This window comes from Filicampus tigris, chromosome 20, assembly GCF_054856515.1.
Source record: "Filicampus tigris isolate MCC_2025a chromosome 20, RoL_Ftig_1.0, whole genome shotgun sequence".
NCBI lineage: Eukaryota > Metazoa > Chordata > Actinopteri > Syngnathiformes > Syngnathidae > Filicampus > Filicampus tigris.
The window spans coordinates 11,720,369-11,738,645 of record NC_141236.1 but is presented as its reverse complement, the minus strand read 5'-3'; the positions used below and the strand labels follow the sequence as shown (position 1 = coordinate 11,738,645).

Below are 18,277 nucleotides of genomic sequence, written 5' to 3'. Positions count from 1 at the left end.
ACGGCGTTGTCGGACTACGACGGTTTCGCCAGCGATTTTTCGAGAATACAAACGCCGCACGATGAGCTGCTTTGTACAGCGGTGTCAGAATACGTGGTCGCGTTCATTTGATTGTTTTGTATATGTGGTCTCGGAGGTTTATTTTCAGACAAATATTTACTGTAATCACAACTCAACTAGTGTGTTATCATACCTTAGTGGTAGACTACGATACGTTCTAACTCGTGCGTGAAATTGGGTTGTGTCGTCTGTGTTGTAAAGTGCGGACTCCCTGTTGAAATTGCAATAATTGGTCAAATTGATGCAATGGTGTACAAAATGTGTACGGTTAATGATCACGTATATAAATGATATAAATGTCATTCATCTTAAAATTTCAAATCTGAAAAAAATTTTGTTTTTAAAAGGCAAAAACATATTTTTGAAAAATATGCATCGGTTAGCCACGAGGGAGATCAGCTAATGATGTCGTGTCGTCTTGTATAAATTTTATTTTCTTAAAATTTTGAGGCTGAATTTGGGGGACTGTGCCATCAAACAAATCGGGTTCCAAATTCTTCTGCTTGTTTTCAGCGCCCTGACAACAAAGACTGTATCTGAACAGATTAAAAACCAATCTATCCAATAGACGTACAAATTCGGGTTACATCACTAAAGTTGCAAAACAACTCTGTCAAATCTTTCCACCTTTGCGTGCGTCACTGTTCTGTATGGATACCACTTGTTTCATGCAGGTGTACCTCATGAATTGATCAGTGAGCGTAAATACGTCAAAGCAACCCTTCCGTCCTATTGCGCAACTCCGATTCCCAGGCGAAGGGGTCTCAACAGCAATGCTGAACACGCTCGGCTACCTCCACTGTACCTGCGCGTTATAACACACTCATGCGCCCAAGCATTCCCTACAGGATGAAGGTGGGAGGGGGGGGGGGACCACAGACATAATTTTCACAGCTCCCTGAGCAGCTCAAACAGGCCCGAGAGAGGCCCAGGCAGCCACGGGGAAAAAAAAAAAAAAAAGACAAAATAAAAGAGAGCGCTTCGGGACAGATTAAAGGTTGAAGTTGGGTCATGAGAAAATAAGTGGCAACAATCATACAAAACAATTTCGGGAGAAAAAAAAATGGAAGGGAAAATGGAAAATCAATACACCCTTCAGATCCATTAGTGTGAAAATACAGAAATAAAGCTTAGCAACACAGGATTTTTATTTAACAGTACTCCAAAAATTACCGAGCCCAAAATCCATCCATCCTTCCGTCCATCCGTTTTCTATACCACAATGCTGCTACTGTTGAGGGTCATGGGGAGCTGGCGCCGATGACAGCTGACTACTGAGCGGCAACTTAACGCACGCTGTTGCCATTTACACCATCTGTGACACCCCAAAATCCATTGCACTCAATAGTGATCCAAAACGATTTTTTCTAGCCAGGGTGGGACACCAGTCATGAGGCTTCATGTTGTCGTCACTCGCCATTAGAACGCGTGAGCAGCTTTGATGTAGTCACATCAAAAGAGGTTGGCAGCCGGCGGAATCACTGCATCCGGCACGGCGACGGCGACAACAAAACAACAACCTGCATCAACAGCGCGAGTTCTCTCAAAACAAAAAGGGATGGCTTTCACCTGGAGGGGTAAATAATGCAGGAACCCCAACCGCACGCCAGTTTACAGTGATGTGAAAGCCTTTTTGCGGCTGTCTGTCTGTCTTTCCTACCATGAATTATACTCGATCCGGCAAGCAGCGACTTCCAGCCGATATATTTGGGTTAGCTCGTGTTATCGCTCGTATTCAGGGCAGGGCCTTTGTTGCATCTTGGCTTTGCTTTCCCACCTATTGCTCCCCACCTCTGAGCATCCATTTTGAAAGACAGGGTCAGGACTTCTGGGAATGCGATGCCGGGAGATTAAAATTGGCCACCGGCGTGCTCTGAAGAGACAAGCTGTCGAATGCTTAGCGGCTGCAGTCGAAAGCCCTCGAAAGCTTCCGAGAACGTCGGTTAGCAACTGTGGAGCGATCTTACTTTGAGGTTTACGGAATAAGGCTAGTCATTTTTACGACAAAGAGACCTTGAATAGTTCATTGTCAGCATAGCATCCGAGAATATGAACGTCAGCTTTTCGGTGCCCAACCAAACATCCCTTTTCATTAAATTCACTTAAAAGGGAAAAGCATGTTTTAGAGAACAACATAGGGCAAAGAAATGATCCCAGGTGTACACCAAAATGTATTTTATCTTTTATCTTCTTGCTTTCCATATCCATAGCTGATAGAGCCTGGCTTTGTACCGGATGTAGAGTTCAAGTTTTAAGGTTTACTCTGATTGGTTGCTGGGGAGGGGGACACTTTGCTTCCCAAACTCTTGAGCAAGGCACCAACACTCCATCTGTTTTAATTCAGACTCTGCGGTAGAGCCAAAAGTGAAGATAGCAAGCATGCTTTCCCTGACCGTGCTATCCGAAGTCAAATGTAGGGCTGAAGTATTTTGCCGACAGCACGCTCCATGTTAGCCTTTGTAAGTAGTCTGGGATCGATACGTGAAGGTTCGTGCTAGGCGGGCGCCCTCACCTCCTCCGTGTTGTGCCACGCACCCCGTCGTAGGGAAAGCATCAGTCAGCTCAAAAGGCTTTCCGCAAGGGCCTTGGACGCATTCCAGCATAAGATACACTTTGCAACACGTTTTCCATTTCCCCCCCCGTTGGCCTGCTTCCAAATCTTAATGTATTGACTGGAAGTTGTAAAGGAAGAATAACGGTCTGTTTGGGTTTCAGATCGACTGGATGAGGCCATGTGATGTTCTTTAGTATACCGTAAATATGACAACCCGTTTATGAACGAGACAGTGATTTTCCTCTCCATTACTTCCCATTGTAAAACACAGTTCTAACATGGCTGATAAATCACAGTATTCCCCCAAAACGCAGACTATTTCTGTCTCACTCACTTTGTGGTCCAAACCAGTACCGAATGGAAAACAGTCGACAGTACGCCATGACGACAACCGAACGAGCTCATCCCTGCATTCGACACGCGTGAACAATAATCCATCGCTTGTGAATTGAAGAACCGAGACCTAAGATGAGAACTAAGGGTAGAAGAAAATGAACTGCACAACAAGAGAACGTGGAGGAGCTGATCCATTCATCCAAACGATAGAACATACACAGCAGCGCACCAGTACTGAAGTTGAGCATAATTGTTTTGGGAGACTTGAGTGTGGGCAGACATGATGAATGCACTAGCGAGTGTTTCCAATACAACCCGTGTTTCTCGGAGCAGCTTTGATTGGCTTGTTGTGCTCCTTTCCAACAATCATTGTCGACTAAAAGGTTGTAGGGCCTGTTAAAAGTCAGCTAATGGTCTCCATGAAGTGACCCTTTGCGGTTATGGACAATTTTAGGATGTCTTCCGAAAGGAGGTCAAATTTAAAGACTCAAAATGGATCTTTGCACGTTACCTTGGTCCCTCATCTCTGATTGTTAAAACAGGAACCCATCCACAATAGATATTTGTTACTTTTTAATTATGTTGCACTACAGCCCCATGATGGATGAACATTTATGACCATATATTCATTCAATTTCTAATATATAGTTGAATTTTTGTATGCATAATGGCAATACAAAATAAGCATGTGAGGCGCAAGTATTATTTGGTTGTCATTCTCGCGTTGTACACTTTAGTCGCTGTGACTTTCAATTTGTGTGGCTGTAGAAAAATGATCAAAACAAAAGCTTACGATGGAGCGAAAAATCAGCGATATAAAATTAGATGTGCGATTTCAAAATCCACTTCACACTTGACAGCATTCTCTTTTTTAATCAGAAGTGAGGTTCCCCCGTTAAGTCCAATTGGAGGCAAAATCTGAACAAACAAATTGATGTCACTTCATAGCGACCTTTACCTTTAATCGTAAAAACCCAAGTCCAAGCCGACCAGAATTGAAAAACGTCGCTCAAGGCCTTCCTGGAAAAATGCGTTTGGGAAAATGGAACGTACAGACGAACAACCCACAACAAAATGTCCAAAGCTGCCGAGGGCATGGAGGCATAAAAGGGTCAGACAGACACCGAGAGACGGAGTGGACATTTATAAAATCTCTGGCTACCTGAGGGGAAGACAGAGTGACAAATTGGACATTGCAAAAAAGACGGCGGGACGGAAAATCTTTAGACAGAGAGCTGAGATTGTGTGTGGCTCTTTTGGAAAAGCTGCCTGGGACATAAGGGTTTGCAAAGCCTTTTTATCACAACGAGCCTTGCCAATAAGTCCGACGATTGTTTGTTAGCAAAGTGCAGCATGTCGTTGACTTCCAACTCCAACTTTGCTTAAAAAGTCATCTAACTCAATTGCCAAAAAACAACAACACAGATGGCTTTTGCACTTTGGATATTGACCAAATGTGCAGACATTTTTGGATGTTTGTTGTCCTTAAACCAAGGAAGTTTACCTTATCCTTGATCAACAAACAGCTTGCATCGAATTGACCCTTTTTTTTTTTTTTCTGAGGAAAAACAATTGTTTGGGAGTGAATGCTTTGGCAGCCGCGGTCTAACGGTCGTGCGGCAAGTGTAAACTTGAAAAGGCTTCGGCAGAAACCTCATCTGCTATAATAACTGTGAGGAAACCTAAGTAGGGAACAATTAGCTCCGCCTCTAAATGAACTTCATTATTGATGGGAACTGAGAATAAAGGGAGGCACAAATAGAAACTGCTAATGCCAGGTGGTTCCTAATATAACGCAGAAGTAACGATTCTCTATCGGCCAATCCACGCACATCAGCGCAAACACAGTGGAAGGCCTGCTCTCAAATTGACGGCATCTTCCAAATAAACACCTGATATGGCAGGGGGGGGCGTCAAAAATGTATAATAACGGTAAATAAACATGCTTAAAGACGTTTTAACAAAGTTAAGAGTTTTCATGTACTTATGTATTTAGATTTTGATGCCAATATCGGCTCCAAATATCAGTTATCGGCTTCCTTGACCAATAATAATCGGCATCATATCGGCCCTGCAAAAAAAAAAAAAAAAAAAAAAAAAAAACATCGCTCTATCTCTAGTTTCTGTACACCGATACTCATTCCTGCAATGTATTGCAATCACCGGCCACAAGCTACAATTTACCATGCGCATATTCATGGCAGTGCCTGTGAGTGGTGAAGAATTCATTTGGTCCCTCAGTGGTGGAAATGTCACCGGAATGTCTCAGACGCACAAACACCAGCCGCTTACATCGTTACGATGTTTCATGTTAATGCATTTCAGGACGAATCTTTACATTTATCTTCTCCGGCACTCCTTTGAATCAGTTGACGGACGCGCAAGCAACACCCACCAGCGGAAAGCACATATCTCGTCATCCCCCTCAGCGCTGGTCGCTCGCCGTCTTCCTGACAGCAGCTGCCGGGTGTCGTGCGGAGCCATTACAGCAGCGAGAACCATTGCCACTGACACCCCGAGTGGAATAATAGTCTGTGCGTGCCAGTGTGAGTGTGTGCTCGCACGTGTCCGCGTGCGTCATCTGCCGAGGTTCCTTTGTCATGCCATATTTAGTTGTGTCACGTTTGGCGCGTCGACAACTGTTGCGCGACCACAAAAATGATCTCAGCGGCTTCATCAAAACTAAGACATAGCCAGCGAGCGATAAAGAGCCAGAAACCTAACGACTGCGGCTACAGAAACAGTGGGTGAAGCAGCGTTTGGCTCATTGCCTACGGTCGGCCCCAAAGTTCCCATATCCCTTGCTGACTGGTTTCAAGGAAGATTGCAAAAATGCTTCTTCGCCCCACCTGATGACTCCAATTCACCGTTACGTCATCTTTGACGTATCTGAGCGCGGCATCATTGATCCCTTCCCGGCTACATCTTAGCAATTACCCTCGCTAATGAAGCAGGGACTGCTAAGGGAGAGACGGGGAATCAGTTCCACTACATATCGCCGTTGGTTTCTAATGTTAACTCTTGGGTAGAAGCTCTCTTAGTGAAATTGCCCCAAGAGGATCTCAAGCTGAGAAGAGAGCTTTTTTTATATATATATATATATATATTTGTGGTCAATTAGTTCAAGAGGATGGTGGACAACGGGGAGTCTTCACAAACCGAGGGTTTTTTTGGGGTGATTTTTGTGAAACCAGCGGGGTTCCGCCGGCTTAAATGCTCGCAAGTGAACCGAGCTAACAGCTAACTGCGGCGCCCGCAGTGCGCGAGTGTTCTTAAACTCGCCCAAACGCTAATGGACTTATCAGCAGGCTTTGCTATTACCACGGTTAACAGAGCAAAACGTGTTGTTGACGGCGGCATCGCATTAGTTCCGCCGCATTAGACACAAATAAGCGTGCACCCCACTCGCTACTTCACCTACAGTAACACGCAGCGTGCCCGTTTAGGGCACAATGGCGTGTTAAGCGGCGGGGCCGTTTTGCTGCGAGACATTTTGACTGTTCGGAAGAAAACGAGCACAGCATTGCCCTGTTTTACAAAATCAAAGCGTAAAGGTTCAAACACATCTGCCTCGCCTGGAGTATTTTCATACTCTGTGACCAGAAATTTGAAAAAAGAAACTACTGTAGGTTTGCTGTTTCAACAACATCCAACAAAAATCTAGTTGGAAATCATACAAAAAGTCTCCCTCACTGTCCGGGTTGAATGTGACTTTTCTGGAAACATGCGAGTCCTGCAGACGCCACAAAACATCACGGACAAGCAAAATGTGGATTATCCGCTTAGATTTCTCAAGGAAAAAAAAAAAAATCCTACTGATGATGTAGAGTCCTTAAAAACTCAAGTATCACATATCGTCTCTGTCAGGCAGAAAACAACGATATTTTTTCACAAATTGATAATATTGCTCAGTCCCCACAATGACTGTTATTTTGAAAACACTATTACTGATCTAATTTGTTGAAAAAAGCTTGAGAACAAATTTCTTAACTCTCCTGGACACTTCAATTGCGAGTTAGTCTCTTCACTGCACCTCTTCACTCCCAGCATTGTATCTCCTCAAGATTGAACGTAGCAACGAGTAAGAAGTCCTGGAGACAATAACGAGAAGTTAGCTTAGATAAATTATCTTAGATTTGATTAGGCCTGTTTTGTTCAAAAATGAAATTGGAACACAATTGGAAGAAAGCCCGTCAGCCACGAAGGTACTGTAAATTTGCAGATTAGGACAAAGTTCAGTTTTTCTGGCGGCGACGTAATCTGCATTCGTACGAAAGTAGTAATGTGCCGTACTCTATCGTTAACCTAAGATCATGTAGGAGTAAAGCAATAATCACAGAAAATATTTGTCTGAAAAATACTTGAGTACGTGAGACAGTCCTAGTCAATTCTCAAGAGAATGGGATTTCTGTTCGCCACGATGACACGTGAGCGCTTGTGAGCTAAGAATGTTACCTTGCCCACGCTTCCTTTCCACGCATTCACGAGCATTTAAATGACACCCAATGTCCCATTCCGACGCACAATAAGCCTCCGGTTCCCACACTCGGGTGATCCCGTCTCATATCAGTCGAAAACCGGGATTACAACCTTTTCGCTTAGGCTTCGCCTTGAGCTTTTTTTTCCCCCCCAACTACCCTGAAGCGTAAATTCAAAGGCACCATTGCTCGCTCTGATGTGATGCTTCAAAACGTGAGAGACTGCATTATAAAAGCCAGACGTATACACGGCAAATGATGTCCGTTTCCAGGCGGATTTCAAAGTGTGGTCGGCTGAGGCCGCCGGTCACTGTCAATGCGCAAATTGGACCACTAGCCGGATGAAATCTTGCCGAGTCACGCTTTGATGTTAGCATTTCTGTTAGCATTTCGAATGCACAGAAGACTGAAATGTCTTCTCCTTGGAGTCGTTTCTTATTGAAAACAACAGTTTAAACACTCGCTAATATAATTCTCAATACGTATCGATACGAATCGAGTATGCAACGATTTTAAAACGTGCCGATCGATACAGTAAGATGATTTGATTCAATGTGGTACGATTCGTCATGGAGTCGTTTTTGATGGCTGGCAACAGTTTTGAATACTTTGTCCCAACATTTACGGGTCTTAAGCGGGATACGCACATACCGACAATCGCGATTTTACCTCCCCGATATGCTTGGAAATCAGTCGGTGTCATCAGTCGTCAACGTTTGACCTTTTCAACATTGCCAATAGCAAATCCTGACATGTGAAGTCAACACAAGAGTTGGGCCACGGACTCCATGGTTGGGACGTGAAGCGTAACTATAGCCAATCCGGATGCCACCCGAAGCCGACATAAGTAGAAGAGCAACTGGTTAATGATAAGCTAACAGTTAACAGCTAGGCTACCTTCTTCAATTTCCCCAACTGCTCTTTCTTTTTCTTTGTATTTTCCCGCAATCCCAATGCCCTGTGGTAGCATGCTGCCTCTCACAAGCCCGTCACGGCAATACAACAGACTTCTGGTTTGGGGAAGGAGACTTGCCATTGTCGAATTTGTCATGCGCGGAGGGTCTGACGTTTTAAAAATCATCAGTTCAGTTCAAAATCTCAAATGGGAGCATGTCAATCATTAGCGTTGACTAGTACAAGCAATAATAATCGTACGGCGTACACCCAGCTTTAACGTGGGCAATTTAGCACACGTTGGTATTTGACAAATGCCGCAATGGAGCAAAAAGTAGAGCTCAAAAATATAATAAATACCGGTAGCCGGCCTCTCCAATCCATTACTTCTTGACATTTCCGCGGCAGGGTTATAATCAACAAGGCGTTGCAACGGGTGAGGTTTCTTCTATCCTACAAACGGATGAGATCACTGGTGTTCTCAAACATCCCCTCATGTTTGCACACAAACTCACCTCGCTCCCTACCGCCGCCGCCGCCGCCGCGCGTCCCTCCCTGCTGTCTCGCCTGGCACCACTTCTCACTCTCGACACAGATGGTGACGGGAGGCGGACGCAAAGCGGGCAACGGCAGCAGTCGGCTTCCGTGACGAAACGTCGCATCTAATCTTGATGTTGCAAGTCATGCAAGTCATGTGTTTATCCCTGACTCGCATGTATGGATGTGATTGGTCACATCCATCCATCCGTCCATCCATCACATTTCCGCAGATTTATCAGCACATCCCTTTAACCGTATCCGCCCCCCTTATTTCCCGCTTGTTTACACACCTATTAACCTCCGGGACGTGACCTCCCAGTCACACATCCATCCACTCTCCAGCTTTAGCGGTGACAAATTACTGGCTGCTTGCCTCTTGACAAGATTTCAGAAAAACCTTTTATGTCTCCGCATTGATCCGAGCCATCCAGGGCCCTTTTTGAGGGATCGATAGTAATCATAACACTTACCAGCTGCATACCACAGATGAAGGCCAAGGTACACCTGCCGCTGCAGCACCCCATGGCGTCCTCCGCACCCCGTCTCCCCGCCAGTCGCGTGGGGACGTCCCGGCTCTCCGGCTGGATTGGTTAATTCGCAATTCCTCCTTCCTGGGAGCTGTCAGGCCACGTAAAGGTGCTCACTGCTTGGCCTCGAGGGTTTGGTTGGGAGAGTGGGAGCCTTGAGCTCGGGTTGAAAGATGGTTCAGAAAGCAATAAAAGGTGGACGTCTAGTCTGGGAAAGCAGTTTTAGGAGTGTGGCATTTTGATCATTCATTCATATTATAGATGAAATGGGTGGGAATCTTACATGAATAAAAGTTAGGTCCCAGAGACAAAGTGTGATATCATCTTGGGGAAAAAAAATTGTAATGGAAAGTCTTTTTTTTTGTTGTTTTTGCTCCAGTTCAATTAATAATAATTTGGTTGATAATCCCACTTGTTTCAAACCTGGAAGTGTCTAATATGTAAGAAAAGGCGGTAAAAGTGCCCCTTACACGCGAGGAGACAATGTCGTATACTGCGTCCCTCCAAAATGCGACCACTCCGAACCCGAAATGCGGCTCTCCGAAGAGTCAGCGGCCACTTCGCGTCCTCCTCCCCCGGCTGTCGCGTCTCCTCGGCGGGGTCATGTCGCCCTCAGCTCCTTCGCCTCCTTCGCCTCCGCCTCCGCCTCCGCCGCACAGGTGCTCCTCCAACGGAGCCGTCACAGCAGTTACGTCCGGACCGGAGCGTTTAATATAAAAGGCACGTTCGGTGGCGGTGACGCTTCACCAAGTCTCCATTGAGATGATATTTTAAGTCAAACATATGCACCGAAATGACGTCTTAATTTGCGGGCTCGCCTTGACACAGTGGACCGGACAGACAAAGGGGACCAAGATGGACCAGCCGAGCGAGAAACCACAACCGTGAGGAGGAGGAGGAGGAGAGGAGCGTCTCTCGCCCGCCATCTGTCAAGACAAACACCACGCAGGGACTTGCCACTTCCGGCCGGGGCTTTCAAAATAAGATACTGCTAAGGTTACATTATGCTTTGACATCGTTAGGTTGCTTACTTGCGTCTTATTTTGAAAGTCGTCGTCGAAATTGTCATATCCCTACGCGGACTTTGCGTGAAACGATGTATTATGAGAAGAGTGCTCCTTTCAAAAATAATTGCATGGTATCCGCCAAAACATTTAAGCACATCTGTATCAACAGTATCCAGTATGAGAGCTATATATTTGAAATGTGTGCGCTTACAAAGAGATTGATGAATATTTAGCATTAGAATTGTAGGGCACAGTTCCTTCATATTATCGGGGTCATGCACTACTGCAAGCTAAAGCTTAAATTTGGAGACCTCAAAATGGCTCAATTAAGTCTGGATGGAGTTGCTCAAATGAAGATTTTGAGACTACTTACAATGCAGTACAAGTACATTGCATGTCCACTTGAATGCAAAATGATACCCATATGTCTGTTTTAGGTCATGACTTCTGTAAAGAAAAGCTCTTGACCATTCCAGTGCGACATGACTTTAGCCTTTGCTTTTATTTTGAAGGCAAACACACTCGATCCTTCTCGAGCTTGAAGTGGCTGATGTTCCACTCAGCAGGGCTCTTTTCATTCCCTGCGATGAGATTTTTGGCCGTGTTCGGTGCGCAGCTGCTCTGGGAAACGGCCTTCAACCTTTCAAATAAGCATACTATGCCCCCTCCCCTCCGGGCCCCTCCCCTCCATCAGCAGGGAGCCCTCTCTTTGAGGTCTCACCATCATCAATTTGTCCTAATTCCTCATTCGCTTCATTAACGTCGCTTTTCTGCTAACCAGCTATTGATGTTGAATACTTAATAGAGAGTGCTTAATGAATTTCATATCCTACATTCAAATTGCTCAACAACTAGCCATCAATTATGCCAGAAAGCGAGAGAGGTTACTCAGCGGAGGGTGCTTATCTCATTTCTGACACTTCATTTAGCTCGGTGTTGTCCCCGCCATGGCTGAATCGAGTAGAACGTCACAAACGTGGTCAAATTTGAGGGTTCAACCAACATTTTGGGATTAAAAAAAAAAAGTCACCTTGGCAAATCAAACGAGATTTCACTCAGTATCAATCAAAGGGTTAACACAGACTTTTTTGTCACTTTTTCTTTGGCTTTTTTTTAGGGGTAGTTTTATCATGCCACAGCAGACGGGTACTGGCAGACAGTGTGGAGGGCTTCAACCAACAGTTCCTTGGGGAAATATGCTTCAAAAGTCAAATTAAACTGCAACATGGAGCGTGATGTCATGTGAGATGCCCGCAAATCCCACAAGACTTAACTCTTGAGCCCTTTTGCGTTGTTTGTTTTTATGGCGCCTCCACATGAAGACCACTGATGGCAAATGAAGGCAAACATCTTCAACCTTTTTGTTAGTCTTATTGAGCTTCATTTGAATTTGTAGTCGTGCTCGTATGAGAGTTGGCCGCGTTCTGACTTACAACATTGCACGTGCGGTTAATAAATGGCTCAGCTGTTGAGGCTATCTCTGCTTTCCCCCGCCGCCATCCATCTTTGTCGGCGTCCACCCCTCCCGCATACACACAAAGCAACACGCTCACCACACAGGGTGCAAGGGGAGTTTAATTATGCCACTAATCTTGATTGACAGCGACGTACATAAAGGCTGATTCCCGCGAGCTATGTGTCAAAGCGACCGCCCATTCGCGCGTACCTATTTAGCCATCCTTCCATATTTTTCCTCTTTTTTAAATTTATTTTTGTTTATTAATCTCCGCCGCTGCCTTCCGCTCTTCCTTCCTCGGTTTTTCATGCCACTCTGAGTGCTTCAGCCTCCTTGGTCACACTTTAGATGGTCGGCAAATTCTTCAATTGAAAAAAAAAAAAAAAAAAAAAAAATGTCAGTGTATGAGCTGGGCACGTATAGACAAAATAACCATTCCATCCAAGAGTTGGTTTGTCTACACATAATAACTTTTATGCAGTTTGGCTAAACGGCTCGTCCTCAATTCGATGTTTCAAGGCTACCAATGGCGTGTAAAGAAATAGTGTTGTGACATAATATGAGGTCACACTGTTTTTGTTCGCATTTTTTGAGGCCAAGGAGTGTTTTTCCATATGAATATTTTCTGTAGTTATGACTTAACTGCTGCGTTAGCGTCGGTTGGTGAGGAGCTGCGGTACTTTGTGGGCTTAGCTGCAGTTGGGTGAGCCAACAAGATCGGTTAGATGTGGACCGAGACCGGAAGTGACAAAGAACCAGGCCTACATCTCCATCTTCCCGATAGCAGGTGCATCCTTATTACTTTATCTGTCTCAAGCAGATGTCGCCAGATGCATGCCGCTGCCAGCCTATTCAGCCCCACCACACACACACACACACGCAGGCACACACGCGGACCCTCTGCCACTCTCCCACGCCGGCGACACCTTGTTGTCCTATCTTGACAGCGATCCAGCCGCACAGCCCAGCTCGAGGAAATAACCCGGCATGAATGTGCAATATGCGCGTGAGGCAGTGAAGTGGAAGATCTAGTGTTTACACCTGGTGAAATTGAGGACGGAATTTAGATAAGGCAGTGAGAGCAACGCGAGGGATAGACGTGTGTATTGAAAACACATTCATCAACAATGACCGAATTCTGAAGTAGCCATCCAGGACTCTTCAAATTCCATCATCAATTTAATAAATCAAATTGACATTTTAAAGGGGTAATCAACCCAATCACTTTTTTTTTCCCAAGAATATGTTCCCAGCAGGCCCATTAGTGGAAACATGGCATTCTGATGAATATTGCGTTTGTGGAATATGAGTTAAGCAGCAAAATCCACCCCTTTTAGCCATCTCAGGGGGCGGCCATTTTGTCACTTCTGCCGACTGAAAATGACATCACAACTGCACGGCTCAGTCGTGATGTCATTTTCAGTCGAGAGAAGTGACAAAATGTGATGTCTAAAAACGGGTGGATTAACTCTTATTCCACAAACGCAATATTTATCAGAATGCTTTGTTTCAAATAGTGGGCTTGCATAGAATATATTCTTGGAAAAAATAGTTTGGGTTGACTTCCGCTTCCCCCAGGCTTGGTACAGGTACAATGCCGTTTCAAGATGATCAAGGCATTCCGTAGCAAAATGTACTGCTCAGTGTCCGAAAGCTTGCTTTTGGTATAAAGGTCATGATAAACGCGCCAGGTTGAGTCATTTCCTAGCTTTTAATGTCACACAGCATAGACAAGACCATGACAAATGACGTGTTGTTTAAAAATGAGCTTTTATCCCTTCTCCCCTCTGATATGCTAAACAACGTCTTGTTCAATGCGCGCCGCGTCTTGACACGCCATGGATCAAACCCAAATTCACTTTTATTGATGGTCTTTTTCTGACGAAAGCTTTTGTCCCGGCTAATAAATTGCCGGCGAGTGTGCGGCTGCATGTATTCCGTCATGTGTGTTCGTGCCTGCAGGCAGAGTTGCGAGTGCTATTAGGCCAGGATATTGCCGCAGTAGCTCACGGCGGCTCGATACAATTCCGTCCATTTGTCATTTTTATCAAGAGGCGAGCCAAAATGTAAATCACATCAAGAGCCAGTTTCAGAAGGCGCCCCGGGGTCAATTTCTAACAGCGACGCCCTACGTCTAATTGTACTATTGTATCCGATAAATAGGCCAAAACTGAATCGTCGTTTCTTTTTTCTACGTCAATCCCTCGCGTCTTTTTTCGAGTCAAATGTCACGATGGGACAATTTTACCCTGCAACTCCAAACTCATCCAGGTGGCACATTGACTTGTAAAAGGCCAAATGAGATGGCGCTTTCATTGCCAGCCTCCGCCTCGGGCTCCACAAACCGAAGGAGACCGTGCATCAAGCCTTAAGTGACAATTCCCGTTATTGGAAGCATGCTGGGAATCTCATTAGGAACGCCAGCCAAGATGGAGTCCAAAAGACTGAAGGGGAGCTTGGCATGGGACAAATTCAGTGGCCGTCTTGTTTTGTGCGGTTGGATTAAGAAATGACACGGCTCTTCCTCAAAGACCCACATTCTTATGCGCCTTGCTAAACTGATTATCGACGTCACTGACATTGTAGTCGGCCGAGCGGGACTCAGATGTTGTTATTTTGTGGGTACCCCGCTGGGATATATTTGGTTTATTGTCCTTTGTCTGTCCCCACCGTGGATGTTTTTTTCCACGCAGAACCCAAGAGCACAGCTTTTGTCTAAAGATTTCTGTTTATAACTGCCATCCAACTGTTACCATGGACTTAAAATGGTTTCCCATTCCGAACATACAGTGATCTCGCATTCATTGCAATACCGAGACCGTATTAAGTCATTCACTGTTGCGGGCGTTCATATTCGTCGACTGAAATCCAACCGTGCTCAGCTTGGCTTGTGAAATTCAGCTTTGTAAGCCACTGTAATGACTACCAGATCCCTGTGGATGGCGGTGTTGCGTCACCCTGGATTGGAGATAAGCACAGCTTTTGAGTCGATGATCCAGGTTAGGTGTGAATCTTGGCTTGTCACGTCATTTATTTTTTTTTTTAGGGAGAGAAAAGGTTGGAAGTCAAGTTTATATTTAATACAAATAGTTTGTTCAGCTATCTATGCCAGCGACATATAGTGTCAGACAAAAAAAAAAATAGCTTCGTGTTCATGTCAACAGGCCCAGATGTTACACTCAGTAAGTAGAACGGCGAATAGATTGAAATCAGATAATTGTTATTTTAGTTTTAGTATCGATACGTTTTCATGAAATTTTGGTTTGATGTCGTGCCGTGAGACTTCCAATATAAACCATATGGCGCAATAAAGGTTGAGTTGTAAATTGAAAATGGCCATTCTACACTCTAAAAAGAGTTGGGTTAAAAATAACACAATTATGGGTCAAAAATGGATCAAGCCACTACTTGGGTCAATTTGACCCAACTTCCTGGGTTGTTTTTGCCAAAACCACCCCCGAATTTGTAGTTTTGTACAAAACAACGCAAGAACATGGGTCAAATGGACCCAATTATTTGATCGGTCCATTTTTGACCCAAAATGGTGTTATTTTTAACCCAACTCTTTTCAGAGCGTAGAGTGAAATGGTACAATTTAAACGACGGGAGTCCTTCCCGCAACAAAACAAATGCGGTGGGAAGAGCGCAGCGGTCAAACTGTGGAGGAGAAAGACATTTAAGCGGGAGATGGATTGAGTGAGGTTTCAGCGAGGGGAGCAAATAATCAGTCCGGCATCTGTTTGAGGAGGAAAGGTGACGGGGAAAACAATTACACAGCAGATGGGTGCGGCGCGGTGGCACCGAGGAGCCAAAGGACGAGGAGAAAAGAGGCGCGAAGGCGGCTGTGGAGAAATGGGAAGTAGAAGGGGAGCATATCGATCGCCTGAAAATGCACGAGGCGTCTGGCCCGCACGTCGCTCATTGTAATGGGCGGGCGGGCCCAAGCTGAAGCATCACCTCCTCACATGGTGCATTTAAAAGCGCTTATCATCGTCTGTTGCACTTGGGCTTAGTCATGAGTGAGTGATTCCTACGCTCGGTCAGTGAGTAATACATTCACTTAGCAGAATGGCGCGCATGAGTCATCCTGCAGCCTCCAAACAAATCTCCTATTAAGTCAGTCAGACTTTGAGGTGGGCTTCTGCACGACCAAGGCTGAAACCTTAAAGTGGAAATAAAATAAACGCAAGCTGCAAGTGGAACTGGCCTAAAGTAGAGATGTATTTCAGTTTCCATCTAGCCGAGCAACATCCGACCGGCCTGTCAGTGAGTCAGTCAATCAGGCGGTACATGAAACACTTTGCTTTGCCTGACTCACATCTGCCACGGTCTGATTTTCTGATTTTGCCGCAAATTGGTAAAGCGGAAGTCAACCCAAACATTTTTTTTTTCAAGAATATGTTCCCAGCAGGTATTCTGATCAATTTTGTGTTTGTGGAATGCAAGTTAAGCAGCAAAATGCACTCATTTTGAGCCAACTTTTGTCGACTGAAAATGACATCACAACTGCTCACAACGACCAATCACAGCTGACCTGTTTTCTGAATCTGAGCTGTGATTGGTCATTGTGAGCAGTTGTGATGTCATTTTCAGTCCACAAAATGGCCGCCCTCAGAGATGGCTCAAAACGAGTGCATTTTGCTGCTTAACTTGCATTCCACAAACGCAAAATTAATCAGAATACCTGCTGGGAACATATTCTTGAAAAAAAATATGTTTGGGTTCTAAGAAAATAAAATGCCGGTACTTGACGCCCACCCTGCGTTCAAAACAGTGAATGAATTCATCGGAAGTATACGGACACTTATATCGACAACGTTTAAAACCCGTACCCGGGAGTGTATATAAATGCATTTGGGAAAAAGCCCTCTTCAGTAAATTGGCAAAAAACAAAGCCAACAATATGTCCCCTATTCTACTAATTACAGATCATTACTCTTGGCATTAAAATGTCAACCTCCTTGTTGGCTGCAGGTGCAAAGGTGCTCACCAAAATCGACTTGAGTGAACGAACGGACAAAAGCGTGGCGGGGCATCGTTAAGGCCGATCAGCTCGTCAGGTTAATTTCCACTTGCATGCTATCTTCTCGGCTGTCCTTCCATCTGCCCGGCCCGCCTCTGCCAAGGCTCTTCGTTTATGTGTGTGTGTGAGAGTGAGTGTGTGTGCGGCGCTTTCAGGCCTGTGAGCTTGCATCAACACCCAGCATGCTTTGGCAACTGGGCAGCGCAGCGCCGTCACTTTCTGGCTTCCAACACATTGCCAACCTTCCAACAAAATAAGGATTAGAGGCCTGCAACCCCCCCCCCCCCCCCCCCCCGGAACCCTCAATTTCTTGCTCACTGGACTCTCTTCAAGAAAGGCATTTGGTGAAAATAGACCCCGACTGTTATTTATTTTTTTCTTGCCAGTGGCAAAAAGAAAAAGGACAGTCAGGTCACATTGATACTCGGGCGACACTTTTTGAAGACTGACGTCAAAGGCTGCGAGCGCATTGGATTAAGATGATTTCACGATAATTAATACATCAACGCCACGTTTTGAAATAATAATCGGAAACAGCGACATATTAATCCTGGTCGGTGTGCTCTGCCTGCAAATAGCACGCCTGCGTGTGTGCGCTTGTGTGTGTGTGTGTGTGTGTGTGTAGTATAGTTTTTGGCCAGCACATTTACATAGTAATTAAGACAATAATGACTCCTGGGAGGCCGGGGCGTGGCCGTGTTATTAGTCATTAATGGCATTGTGGACGTGGCATTGTGGTTGGACATAAAAAATGTTGGCAAGTGTGGAAAAGATTTAAAAAAAATAAAATTTAAAAAAAACTTGAAATAGGTTAACCCCAACACAGAGGGGTGAAGGAGGTTGCGTAAATGTATGTTGGAGAAGGGAGGACATGTCAAAAAGATCTTTAGATTGTGTGTGTGTGTGTGTGTGTGTGTGTGTGTGTGTGTGTGTTTACACCTGGTTTCCTTTCTGATCACATCCCCCTGTGCCCTGCTTGTCCTCTGATGGTTAACAGCCTACACACATGCGCACACAAACACACACGCTTGCAATCACGCATACAATCTGCCTTTTGGATGACTTACTCAACTTTGCTAAGGTTGTCTTTGAAGTCAGTGATGTGAACTTCCATGTTTTGCTGTTGAATAAGCGTCTGACTGGCTCCCCTTTCCCACTTGTGAGGGGCATCACAGTTAGTCGATACTCTGTAAAAATCCAAACAAATTGCGACGTCGCGGCGGCACCAACAACAAAGCGTTTTAACAGTTTAAATGCGTCTCCACTTTGGCCTTCCTCGCATGCTTGGTGTTGGCCGTGACCTTTTGCCGCTGTCCGAGGTGCTGATCCTCCCAGAGAACATTCCTCGCCTCGTCCGCGGAGGAAACAAACACACTACGAGATTTACAATCATGTTAGCCCT

At 45.1% G+C, this 18,277-nt stretch overlaps 2 protein-coding genes across 12 annotated transcripts in view; one reads left to right on the top strand and one right to left on the bottom strand.

Moving 5' to 3' along the window:
* The window catches only part of nkain2 (sodium/potassium transporting ATPase interacting 2), a 45,101-nt gene extending 34,795 nt beyond the window's left edge, over positions 1-10,306 (bottom strand). For 2 of the 4 annotated variants that reach the window (XM_086018654.1, XM_086018655.1), the window contains exon 1: positions 9,333-10,306. In XM_086018654.1, coding sequence (XP_085874780.1) covers positions 9,333-9,386 — 54 coding nt within the window. In that variant the 5' untranslated portion in view covers positions 9,387-10,306. Of the gene's footprint in view, positions 1-8,682; positions 8,797-8,837; positions 9,073-9,332 lie in introns of those variants that run through there. The other 2 variants (XM_086018653.1, XM_086018656.1) reach the window with 2 other exon arrangements.
* LOC147128363 (triadin-like) overlaps positions 1-18,277 on the top strand; it is a 75,658-nt gene that overhangs the window by 47,249 nt on the left and 10,132 nt on the right. The window lies entirely within an intron of this gene.